Source organism: Sparus aurata, chromosome 1, assembly GCF_900880675.1.
Source record: "Sparus aurata chromosome 1, fSpaAur1.1, whole genome shotgun sequence".
NCBI classification, from domain to species: domain Eukaryota; kingdom Metazoa; phylum Chordata; class Actinopteri; order Spariformes; family Sparidae; genus Sparus; species Sparus aurata.
Genome location: NC_044187.1, coordinates 20,075,070 through 20,087,477, shown reverse-complemented (window position 1 = coordinate 20,087,477; position 12,408 = coordinate 20,075,070). Strand labels below are relative to the sequence as shown.

The following is a 12,408-nucleotide window of genomic DNA, read 5'->3' as shown; positions in this document are numbered from 1 at the left end:
TCTGTGAGATACATGAAATTATTTTCATATACAGTACATCAGGCACGGACAATTTTTTTTTTTTGAGGGGCAAAAACTGAAACTTAAATGTTGGACCACTGGCCGAAAGTTCAAGAGAGAAGGCAACAGTAGCAACATGGTTGTCGCTAGTTCTATATGCTTTGTTTCCAGCAGAGTGTTTCTGTCAGTACAGGCTCGCTAAGGCTGAAAAGCATGATCATTTTTTGTCCAATCAAGACACTCTTTCAAGTTCGATTGTGGGTTTATTTGCCTCAAACAGCCAGAATACCTTACTGAACATTAGCTGTAAGCTAGCAAGCAACAGTAGCCAACTGTAGTTTTGCCTCTGTCAGCACTCACCTTGACTTTTAGGTCTTTCTGTTATCCTCTAGTATTTCTTTTGTGTACATTTATGATGTAAAGTACATATATGTAGCTCCCAGTATGATAATATATGATTATGCTTAATTTTATTTAAATGAGCGAGTCATATAAAATTTCTAGTCCTTGTTGTCATGAGTAGGTAAATTAGCCATAGAGACCAAGTAGTTTTTCGTACCTGGCCTTAAGCATGTTTATTTCTGCTATAAGGTATTTTAACATGGGCTGTCATGGGGATTGAAGAGCCATTCTAGGAACAGCAGTTTTTGGCACTTCTGTGTTGGCTTAATATTTCGGCTAGAGGTTGCTGCGTGGTTAAAATGGTATTTACCTTTTCCTTTTCAGGTCTTATAGACACCTAGTTTTTGACTTGGGCTATAAGTAATTACTTCAGTATTTTTAGAATTTGAGATGTTACGTTTCAACAAATAGCTTCTGTGGCGTCTTTAATAATACGGCAAACAACAGTTGAGTACCAGAAGTTATACATCATTTATTAAGAATAAATATACAAGTACATCACCAAATGTGACCAGTCCAGTTTAAAGTTACATTAAGAATCAGAACTCTAGACCTATACATAGTGAAGTATTGTAGAGTTTGTGAGTGTGTTGGCATGAGATTAAAAAGGTTTCAGGTTATTCTTCATCCAGTTTGGAGTAAAATGAAACTAGCGCTCACTTTAGCAACAATGCCGGCTGTGGTGTGTGTGTGTGTGTGTGTGTGTGTGTGCGTGCGTGTGTGTGTATGCGTGCGTGTGTGTGTGTGTGTGTGGCAGTTTTCACAAAATATAAGAAAGCAGCTGATTACTCAGTCAGTCAGGAGGGACAGAATATTAAACCATGCCCTAATTTCCCACATACTGAGGCACTCCAAACGGAGATAAGCATCATGTTCACAGTGCTGTTTTTTTTTCCCGACTGAATGGCGACCTGAGATGGCAGCATCACCTGCGGATGTAGTTCTTTTCAAGCGAGTTTGGGTATGTTTTCTGGGCACGGGAGCAGGAGGCGCAGCACACACTTCTGTAGTAAGGGTAAATGCAGAGTCGGGCTTGAACAACCACCATACAGTTATGATATTGATCGCTGCATGATGGATCTGTGAAGGAAAGTGAGAAAAATGAATTTGTGCCGTGAGAAAAATGAATACATGAGTCATCAAACTCGGACCCTCCTGTGAACTCTGACCCTGCTGCGTCTAGACTAGACTACTACAAAGACCTAGCCGTAACTGGGGGTAGGTTAGTCCAACAGAAACTGACCAATTTAACACATTTTAAAGCAGATTATTTCAACACTCTGCATTTGAACTAAGGTTTTAGGAAAAAACATCAACACTTGAGGATAAGAGGGCATTGAGATGTTGGTTACAGCTAGCTAAGCTAGGCTAGCAGGCCTAACCTAATCATGCAAGACTAGCCTAGTTTAGCAGTTGTTTTTGTTGTGGTGTGATTGCGCTTCTGCCTCATTTTAATGGATTACTAAATGTTCTATCATCAAAATTGATTATTCATTGAAAGAAAAAGCAGTCGGAAAGAGACAGTTAATTTAGTAAAGTGTAGCTGTAGCGACGTCAGCTAGCTTTAACTCAACGCTGTCTTCCCTGAAATTCTACATTTCCATGCCAAAGTGATATTTTACATGATAAAAGCACATTTTGGTATTGATTGAAAATGTGACCAAATGTGTAGTTACTGCTTCTTGGCATTGTAGGGTAGAATAGTGGACAGACTTACTTATCTCAGCCAAACAAGGCTGTTTGTTGCATTCTTCGCGGTTCTCTGGGGTCAAACTGGGGTCACAACGGTTGCTGGGGGCAATGTTGTCTGCAAGACAACGCACCTCACGCACACGGTAGCCACCATTGCAGGAGCGGGAACACTGAGGTGATAAAAACAAAAATCATGGTAAATAGATCTGAGGACTGAATGTGGACACCACTGAGTTACCAGCAGCTGTAAAGATAAATTAATACAAATCATTTTTGAAAAACAAACCATTTTTTCTCACATATCTTTAGTGGAGTGGAGATAATGCTGTGACTGATTTCATTTGTGGTGTTCAAACCGATCATTATCGTCATGCTAAATTATCCAGACGACTTAATAAGTTATGGTCTGACAAATCCCAAGTCAAGGTCCATCGATTTTTTTTAACACGAGATTTCAATCCAGGTTTGATGACATGCCAGTGATGAAGACCATGTGACTCTGTTAAAAGCTTCGGAATAAAGCGTGTAAGCAGACTGTTGTTTTCAAAGCCAGTATATAGGGTTAATGGTTGCATGCTAGAAGGACAGACTTTAGGACACTTACCACACTCCACTCTGTGACATACCACTGGACACCACATGGCTTCAGTCTGCAGACCTGAGCTGTGATTGGCTGAGAGAGACTCGAACATTTTGAGTTATCCACAACCTCCATGTGGCCGTTGTTGTTGAAAATACAAGCCACACTACGGGTCTGCGTGCCATTTCCACATTCTGCAGAACACTACTCACACACACACACACACACACACACACACAAACACAAACACACAAACATACGTGTAAGGGGAAAAACTTCAAATGGATGACGTGTGTATCTGTGCATGTAAATTACCTGACCCCAGGGTCCAGTGTACCACTCCAGGCGGTTCTGACAGGGGCCTGAATCACACAATGTCACTTCTGGTGGGCGTTCCCCTTCGCAGCTTGCCAATGGGAGATCAGTCACGTGATCCATCAGGCACACTGTGCTCCGGGTTCGATTGCCCCTACCACACTCTGCAGAGCACTGAGGAATATCACGTAAGCACATGTATATTAACCACTGCCACATCTATATTTTAATATGATTTCCCATCTGTTCTGTCATATTTGCCTTAAACACACACACACACACACACACTACATCTGTGTTACCTGTTGGCTCCAGAGGGAGGTGAACCAGCTGCGTGCACAGGCTCCCGGATCACAGTTCTGTAGTGTTTCTGGCCTTAGGTTCATGTTACACTCCTCATCCTCCTCCACATCGCCCAGGTTGTTCACACACACCACCTCCCTGCTGCGCTGGCCCACCCCACAAGGCACTGAACACTGGGAGACAGAGGGTGGGAGAGAGAGGGGTGAGGGGAAACAGAGAGGCAAATGTTGTACTTTTTTTAGTACACTGCTGTATCTATCATATTGTTATCACTCATGTGATCAGCTATTCACATATCCAAAACCAATGACATAAAGGGCCAGGGGTGTGTGCAGAAGGTGGTCCTGGGGCTGCACTGAAAACTCAATGGCCTCCCCAAGTTCCACCCAATTATCATAATATATGATTATATGGCTGTCTGCCCCATGAGAGGTAGGACCTTAGTCTGAACCAGCTGTTTGACAAGTGTCTTTAAACTATATGGTTTCTTTTGTATATATCCCTCTTTTGGTGTCCATCATTGTTAAGGCTTTAAGCGTCAGCCAGTAAAAAAGACGAGGAATGTGAGAAACTGTACAGCACTTATGTCTGTAATTAAAGTTGATATGAGAAATGGTAAATTAATGCCATTTTAACGTGTGCATGCACATACTTTATGCCACCACTGCATAGTTCTGAGCCCCACTTGGGCCACCCCAGTCAAAATATTCTGGGTACGTCCGTGTAAATGCCAAGTCTGTGCTTTTTTTCTAGAGAGAAATCTAGAATGCAGGACTTTTACTTGGAACTTTGTTTTTTTACCATATTAGTTCATTGTGTCATGAAGAGTGAGGGTTGTGTTTGTGTGTGTGTGTGTGTGTGTTTTTCTACCGGGCTCCACTCTGATCGTATCTCCCACTGGCTGCAAATCTTCAACTGACATGTAGACTTGGTCTCCGGCCTATCAGACAACCCGCATAGCTCTGGTGCCACAGTAACAGCTGTCTCCGTCCCAGTGGCGTGAACGTGAGTGACCTGGCGGCAGATGACCTGGCGATGCTGAGTGCCGGGTCCACACTTCCTGCTGCACTCTGACCACTCCCCCACGTCCCAGCTGTCAGCCAATCGAGACAAAGACTGGGTTAGAGGAACTGAACTGCAGCCATCACAAAAGATGTGGTTACATATTTAGCGATGACCTTTCACAAGCAGAGTTTGTCCAAGCTCTCTGTCTTCATGTTGACCACAGTTATTGTGTGTGGTCAGCTGACCTTGGTCTACACGGGGCAAAATTAAGCCTGTAGTTTTCTCCAAAAGATCATAAGAAAAACAAGCAAAATAATTTGTGCTTTGTGTTCAGATGTTTCTCCTTGGTCTATTACCACTGAATCTTTGGTTTTCCAGTCCTCTGCTGCTGCTGCGTTCCCAATAAAGAATATATATTTCAGACTGACAGCTGTCATGGATCACTGACACTGTGGGCAAGATATCCAACGGACCCACAACTACATTTACAGTTAATCCCCCTCTTCATACTGGCAACTGTAAGATGTAGTGGTATTTACCGCAAGACATAAAAACCAAAGCCACATCAAAGTGAGTCAGTGTGATCGACTGTGACTAACTTATTGCTGGAATGTTTGTGAGTGATGGAAGCTTCACCCTGAGAGTTGCTGTACCATCTGAAACTAAAACAACATACAGTACGTGTGTGTGTGTGTGTGTGTGTGTGTGTGTGTGTGTGTGTGTGTGTGTGTGTGTGTGTGTCACGACTAATGTATGGGACATCAGGTGTGTGTGCTGCTCACTATGCAGGACAAGGCTGGATGTTGCAGTCCTCTTCCTGGTTTATTGGTTTGAGAGCAGGGTCACAGAAGTCAGCAGGAACAGTCGTCTGGGACTCTTTCTCAATACACTCCCAGAGGACCAGACGCCTGCCTGGCGAGTGCACACGCATACACACACAAACACACACACACACACGCATACACACACAAACACACACACACACACACACAAGCACAGATGCACATTAAAGCACAAGAACGTGTGTTTGTGTACAAAGATATGACGGTACCCATAGCAATGACCTAAATCTTTATTTTGCGACATGAAGAAATTGGACATAAGCTTGAAGTCATTGTGTTTTGCATAATATCGTCCTCCTTTGCTTTAAATGTTTTTCCTCACCAGTGCCACAGGTCGTGCTGCACTCTGTGCGCCCACTCTTTGTCCACGTGTAGGATGGCCAAGGGTCAGCAGTCACGCTGGGGTCAGATTGAACCTTGTTAGGGTGGGGTTTCTTTTCAATTATGTCATTGTTGGCGACATCACCTTGGTGGACCTCCTCAACTGTCTTGGATGGGTCAACTGTCCTCACTAGACAGTGGAAGGTTAAAGGGTATAAGAAGAAAGGCAGTAAGTTAATTGAAACTTTGAATAGTTAAAGGTTAGGGGATAAAATACGATAAGATGATATTAAAGGCCCATTAGGTCTTTAATATTTTGGTTTTTTATCTTTCTCTCTCCCTTAATTGTTCTTAATTTCTCTGTGTGTGTTCAAGGACTGTGTATCACAAAACTGCATTTCAACATTTAAAAGCTTTGACATCACTGGATATTATTAAGGAGACCCTTGACCATTGCCAGGTGTGTTTGTGGCAACAAAAAACACACACCACAAACATCTCCAGCCGTGTTCATGACAACCAAAAGAGGCATTTTAAGTCTATTCCCCTGTTTATTTGTTCACTTAGCTATTAAAGACAATGTAGTTTATTCTATAGGGAACGGTTACGTGAGACTGTGGACGCTTGTGAATCACCATTATTTGGCACATGGCAGTCATTTTATATCTATCAAATGTGACTCATTGCCTTGTGTATTGTTGTCAAAAGGTAGAGTACATATCATGGTCACAATTATAATTTGGAACTTTTGATGGCACTATATAGTGGATGAATAACTGTACAGTAGACATGTACATGTAATTTTATTCAAAGCATAGCTCCACCATCCATCAACCTGGAGTAAGAGTCTGATTGGCTGCAATTATAAACAACTGTATGGATACGCAGAGACTATAAGAACATTGTTTTTTTTTAGATCTTTGGTAATGAAATGATTATTTATCAGCATCAACAGGCCCAAAATTTCTTTAATCTCTTTAATGAATCTTAAATATTAGGTAATGAAATCAAATCTGGCCCAAGTGACAGATTATTGTCTCAGCGTGCGGTTAAGAGCTCTTCGCCAGAACAAAGTTTGGCCGCCTGCCTGTATTGAATGTTATCGAAATTCTAATTAAATTTTCAAAATGAGAATTTTGCTGAAAATGATACATTTTGGCGTTACCATGACCCTGAAGTGAAACCTGAACTGAACGCGCACACGCTCACACAGTACATGCACGCACAAACAGAGGCATCTGTTATGTGTTACGCCCCCTGAGGGAACGGTGCTATGAAACAAATGGCACTGTGGTCGTTTAGGGTCATTCATGTATAGCTTTTAATCACGTGTTTGTGTGTTCATGTTAGCGAGTGCTGCACTCACCCAGTGGTAGAATATCAGAAGGTGTGTCAGGCTCAGGGGTGGGGTGTGTGTTTTGTAAAGGCATGCTGTATTCATAGTGTACACTGGGACCCGGTTGCTGGTAGATCAACTGGAAGAGAGAAGGAAAGAGAGAGAGGGGAATGTAGACTGAGAGTGACGGATGACATGTGGTTATATTGTAGAACAAGTATTGTTTGCATACAGTGTTTGTGCATTTGACTAAGAGACATAAAGAGGATGCTGCTCGTGTATTGTGTGCTCACATAAACGTGCAGGTCCTCAGTCAGGGGCCCCGGTGCAGTGATGGACTCTCCATTACGAGAGCGGATCTCGTTGGGCCGCAGGTACGTCAGCTGTGTTCCCACAGCACTGAAGACCCCCGGCCGGTCAATGACCCAGTTGCCGTTGATGATTGAGACACCGCTTTTGGTCTGCAGAGCTGGAGGGAAACCCCAAGTTCATTTATCACTCTGGTGTTTGTCATTCTGTCTGTGTGTGTGTGTGTGCGTGTGTGTACCCAGGTAGCTCCGGCTCTTTACTGTCTCCCGTACAGTGATGTTGCGCGCCCCTGCTGGAATCTCTGTAATCTTATGGTAGCCAACACGGAGGAACATGCGAGAGAAATTCCCCTTCACCACCTGAAACCCCTGCCAACACACACATACGCACACTTTTATGCAAAACCAAAGCCACAGGTACAAACACTGCATGTGCCCCCCCACTCGAGTACATACATCTGCAGACACTCTGCGTGTGCTCCCTGTGCCATGTTTTCACCATCACAAGCATGTGTTTCAACAGTATAATCATAAATTCCGCTGGATCACATTGCTGCGCTTTTTCTCTCTCGTTCCTCCTGCTCTCCAACTCTCTCTCCTTCTCTGACTCTCTTTTTCTGGAAATCCCACAGCTTACTTAGTCCAGTCCAACAGTTGGTTTGAGTTGGGGAACCTTTTCGTGCAGATTTCTATGTTGCAAGTTTGGAATTTACTCCTTCTGTTCTTTTCATATTTATGTCTATTTTTATGGGCCCTCCTGGTTCTTCCCTTTCTGTTGCTTTGATATATATATCTCGATCTGTTAGTGATTAGTTAGCCTGGAAGTCAAAAACAAACCAGAGGTCTATTGTGTAGTTAATCCCCAGTGCCTGATTCTGGCAGGATTTTAGTTGTAGTGGGCAAACGACCACCAAATTCCAAAAAGCTTGAGTAAAATATATCCGTTTCAGTGATGATTTCTTTCATAGAATTACAAGCTAAGAGTATCACTTATAAACAGTATCACTAATGCAACTCTTAAAAAGCTTAAACGATGAAATCATAAGTTGAAACATGCACGCAGCTAGATATGAATGACATTTATACTTTTGTTCTGTGACCACGTGGATGTCTTACCTCCAGAGGGGGCGAGCCGGCTTTGTTATCCCGTGGAAGAGCACTTGAGGGCAGGTAGAGAAGACACACGAAGTGGAGGAGAGCCAGAGCTCGACCCTGCCGCAGGGAGCCGAGCTGCTGCCACAATCCAGCCATGGAGAAACTGAGAGAGGAGGACACTCGCACACACACATACACACACATGTTTAACGGGGGAGTGTTGTGTTTGTGAGGTGGGGTTGGCTTGAGGGGTGGGAGGGAGAGGAGGCAAAGTTTGGGAGGGATGCGAGGAGAAATGTTGAGAGAAAGTCTTGTGGCACATTTTTCTTAAGAAAGTTGCTTCAAGCTGAGATCACACCCATTCTGCACCTTGGAACGAATGTTGTGACAGTTCATGATGTGTGCTTGTGGCATGAGGACAGGCTCGCTGCAGCATATCCTAAAGCCTATCCAAAAACAATATCTCTTCCCGTGAATCGTCATGCAAGATTGTAAGGCTTTTGGACACACATCACTCTTGATCTTGCTCTGGCTTCTCCACCCACTTCTTGTTTTCACTTCACTTTTCTTTCTTGTTCTGAGCTATTCCATTTTTTTTTTCTTCATTTCACCGATGATGGAAAGAATGAAGGATGAAAAATCTAAATTAAAAATACCACAGTGGATTGAGGATAATCGAAAAAATATGTTAAATCTACTCACGGCTTATCACTTTTCTCTCTCTTTTCGTTGTCTGTGCTGAAAACATTTTTTTAAAATGCCATCGTGCTCATCAGTGATTCACACCCAAGGGATGCCAGTTTTATTGTGACTCAGCTAATCACCATACCATGTCGGGGAACAATCAGATCGATTCAGAAATTACTGTAAATCTGTTGGCCTGGGTTCAAAACCCCCACAGTCACACTTTCCCAACATCTTCATCTGGAGAGGTTATGGTAATATCTGCATGGACATAAATGATTTGGAGAAGATCAAACACATATGGGTGCAATATATTCCCCTGGCTGAATGCTTCATTTCTGGGCAGAGGGCTGTTTAGCCCTCTAGACACACTATGTAGTGGAGCTTGCCTGGCTTTTTTAACTTTCCACTGTTTCATGTTGGGGTTGAGGACAGATGAGAGTTGTAACTTCGATGGGATTGGAGCAGAGATGTTGTGTTCTTCTTACCTGCATAGTGCTCGTTGTTTCTGCTCGGAGTGGCAGAAACAACATATCAGATCTCAGAAAGCTTATTCCCTTAGATTACCAGCTGACTGACACCGCAGCTGCTCACAACATGGGTGTGAAATTGCCAAGGCTGAGAATTCCCCAGCTTCCCTGTGAACCTCTGTTTCATTGTGATAGTGTGTGCTTTTGTAGGCACAAGCACGGATTACCGAGGCAGTGGGCCCTGGAAGAACAACTCTTAGAATGCAACTCTTAGAGACAGAGACAATTTGTCATTTTGAAACTTTTCATTGTCATGTTGTGTCTCTTTGTGGCTGTTTTGCATCTCTTTGTGGTCACTTTGCATCTCCGTGGTTGTTTTGTATCTCTTTGTGGTCATTTGTTTTAGCTACTTTTTCTATCTTTGTGTCTCTTAATGGTTGTTTTATTTGGCTTTGGGTTGGCTTTAGTATTTTGTGGATATTTGTGGACATTTGTGTCTCTTAGTGGTTGTTTTAAAAGTTCCTTGTAGCCTTTCCCTTTGTCTTTGTGATCATTTTGTTTCTCTTCGTGGTCGTTTTGTGTCTCTTTGAAGTCACTTCCTGTCTCTTTGTGGTTGTTTTAAAGTTCTGAGTAGCCTTTGTATCTTTTTGGTCATTTTCTATGTTTTTGTACATATTTTAAATCTCTGCTGCCTGCTCCCCCTCCCCCTGGGCCCCTGGGCTATGCCTTGTGCCCAATCCTAGAAGGATATACGAGTCACATATGTGTGGATAAACCATTATGATGCAATGTTCATAATACACTGTAAATCAATCGAGTCACCGTGAAAGCAGCATGAATGAGAGAGACAAGCAGACTGTGATTCTGCAAAGCTCTGTGAAGCCTCATGAGGATGCTGGAAGCAGTAGGGAGAGAAATGACGCCAGTGTATCGTTTCCTCTGTCTTAATGCCCCTGTCTGCATTTGTCTGTCTACTGGGTGAGTGTTTGGCACTTTGCCCTTTGACCTGAGACACAAAAGGTCACTGATATCCTGCAACACAAAGCATACATATACTATTAACTCTATACTTAACGTGAACATTTTATCACCTTAGCATACTGCACATGCCTTTATTTACTCTTTCTCCCTCTCTCTGGCACACAGCCAGATCTAAGACTCCGGTCCCCCACGGTGAATAGCCAATAGTCATTGAGCTATGACACAGGCATTCTGGGAGCCTCCAAAATCTGTGAGGGAATACTGGGAATTCTGTCCAAGACAGGCACTGTTAGGACTGCAACGTCTGTTTTCTACTGTGACAGCTTAATAGCTGCCATGTCTGATTATACACACATAGTATGAGTCCATGAGAGCTGTTGGAAGTGGCACAGCAGCTCCTTCACACACAGCTTTGCCCAGACAGTGATAAAGACAAGCACACAGCCATGCATGCACTCAGTACACAGACAAACCATGAACATATACAGACGGGTTGATACTAAAATAATACGGTATTTTGCATTTTTTGCAGTTTCTAGTGCAATTACATTGGGATTTGGGTAATGGCATTTGTTATGCACAACTGCTATGATTCACGACTGAGGCTTGTATATGTGAAACCTAACTGGCCAACTCACACAAACACAGGCTGGCCGTGGCTGTGGAAGGCCTGTGCTGTCTGTTAAATCCATCGACTGTAACAGAACTTGTCCTAAAAAGCATTACAACCATTTCTATTTTTTTTTTTTTTTTTTTTCAAGAAAGACAAAAACATTTCTCTTGAGTTTTATCTCATAAAAGGACCCAGAGGGGGGTGACACCCACTGGCTTAGAGTATGTTACAGTACATTGAAAATATGTTTTAAAGCGCAGTAAAATTGTGAGCTCATGGAGATTTGATAGATTTTGGATTGTTGAGATTGTTCTATTGCTTTCCTGAGAATCCCCCAGATGTGACTATCTAAAATGAGTTTTAGTCAGTGTCTCTCTGTGTTGTCAGTAATTCAATGTGTATGTGTGTCGGTCCCACATTGACCACAAGAAGACGAAGACGAAAGGAAGACAAAATGGTAAAAGACACTTATGAATGAAAAATACAGTCAACAAGAAATTTATCTCAACACCCCTACATCCCCCATTGTTCTCGCTTCTCAATTTCCTCTCTGCTCCCCCATCTTCTTTTCATTTTCTCCTCTCCTCTCTTCTCCTCTCCTCTTCTCTCCTCTTCTCTCCTCTCTTCTCCTCTCCTCACACTTGCCTCACTCGCCCTCTCTTCTCCTCCTCCAAACCTCTCTCCTATTCTCTTCTCTTTTCTCTTCTCTTCTCTTCTCTTCTCTCCTCTCCTCTCCTCTCCTCTCCTCTTTTCTCCTCTCCTCTCCTCTCCTCTCCTCACACTTGCCTCACTCGCCCTCTCTTCTCCTCCAGCTGTGGGTTGTTTGATGTCGCTCTGTCCCGTCCTGGCCAGCTGCCCCTGAAACCAAATGAGGGGTTTTGTCATCCCGCTGACACCTGGACGTCCCCTAACCACCGGTTACTTCCCTAACGACCAACTCCTTCCCTAACGACCATGAGAAACACAGGGCAACCACCAATCAATCACTGAAATTCCTTTGCAGCTGTCTGTCAGTGTCGGCTAAGTGTCGGGATATAATATTTCTCTTGGTTAGCAAGTTTTTCTTACTTTTTAAAGGCGAATACGTGTCTGCTGTGGCCTGTTTCAAGACCTAGGAAGCAGGATTTCTTTCTACTTAGAGCGTTAAAACTGACTTATTACTGATTGAGAAGAACAGGTGCAGGAAGTTGTCAATTTCTAGTGCATTAGATGTAGGACAAGAGAAATGGTTACTGTTGCATGTGGAAAACTGCAGCAGTGAGAGTGCTCGTATACAGTCATTACAAGGGTCTGTTACGTAAAATGCATGCAGTGGGCTCTGAGCTCACCTCTCACCGTGTCCTAATTACAGGCTGGGGATGTTGTGCAGGTGAAGGCACACACACCTTCTGACACCATAAATACTCATCTCTGGTCAGCCAGCTACTGCAGGCACATACCTTTGGGGTCAAGTACAGTGGT

At 43.3% G+C, this 12,408-nt stretch overlaps 1 protein-coding gene across 2 annotated transcripts; it reads right to left on the bottom strand.

Annotated features, from left to right (window-relative positions):
- Positions 1–854: 854 nt before the first annotated feature.
- Positions 855–8,396, bottom strand: adamtsl7 (ADAMTS-like 7). Of its 2 annotated transcripts, XM_030412229.1 has the most exons (12): positions 8,221–8,394; positions 7,344–7,473; positions 7,090–7,265; positions 6,827–6,935; positions 5,462–5,650; positions 5,080–5,209; positions 4,163–4,385; positions 3,292–3,465; positions 2,990–3,163; positions 2,699–2,878; positions 2,120–2,264; positions 855–1,482 (listed from the first exon to the last, which is right to left on the bottom strand). In XM_030412229.1, exons 1-12 carry the CDS (start codon positions 8,353–8,355, stop codon positions 1,328–1,330), a joined length of 1,920 nt encoding a protein of 639 aa, XP_030268089.1. In that variant the 5' UTR covers positions 8,356–8,394; the 3' UTR covers positions 855–1,327. The 2 variants fall into 2 exon arrangements, with proteins under 2 accessions (XP_030268089.1, XP_030268101.1); XM_030412241.1 differs by lacking the exons at positions 855–1,482; positions 2,120–2,264 and having other exon boundaries at positions 2,708–2,878; positions 2,995–3,163; positions 8,221–8,396.
- Between the last annotated feature and the right edge of the window lie 4,012 nt (positions 8,397–12,408).

Bases quoted from the DNA above. Each gene is read 5' to 3' on its own strand.
- adamtsl7 (XM_030412229.1), bottom strand. From the start codon at position 8,355: ATGGCTGGATTGTGGCAGCAGCTCGGCTCCCTGCGGCAGGGTCGAGCT. The intron at 7,474-8,220 runs GTAAGACATCCA...GTGTGTTGGCAG, and splicing joins CCGGCTCGCCCCCTCTGGAG to GGGTTTCAGGTGGTGAAGGG. The intron at 2,265-2,698 runs GTAAGTGTCCTA...TTATCACCTCAG, and splicing joins ATGTCACAGAGTGGAGTGTG to TGTTCCCGCTCCTGCAATGG.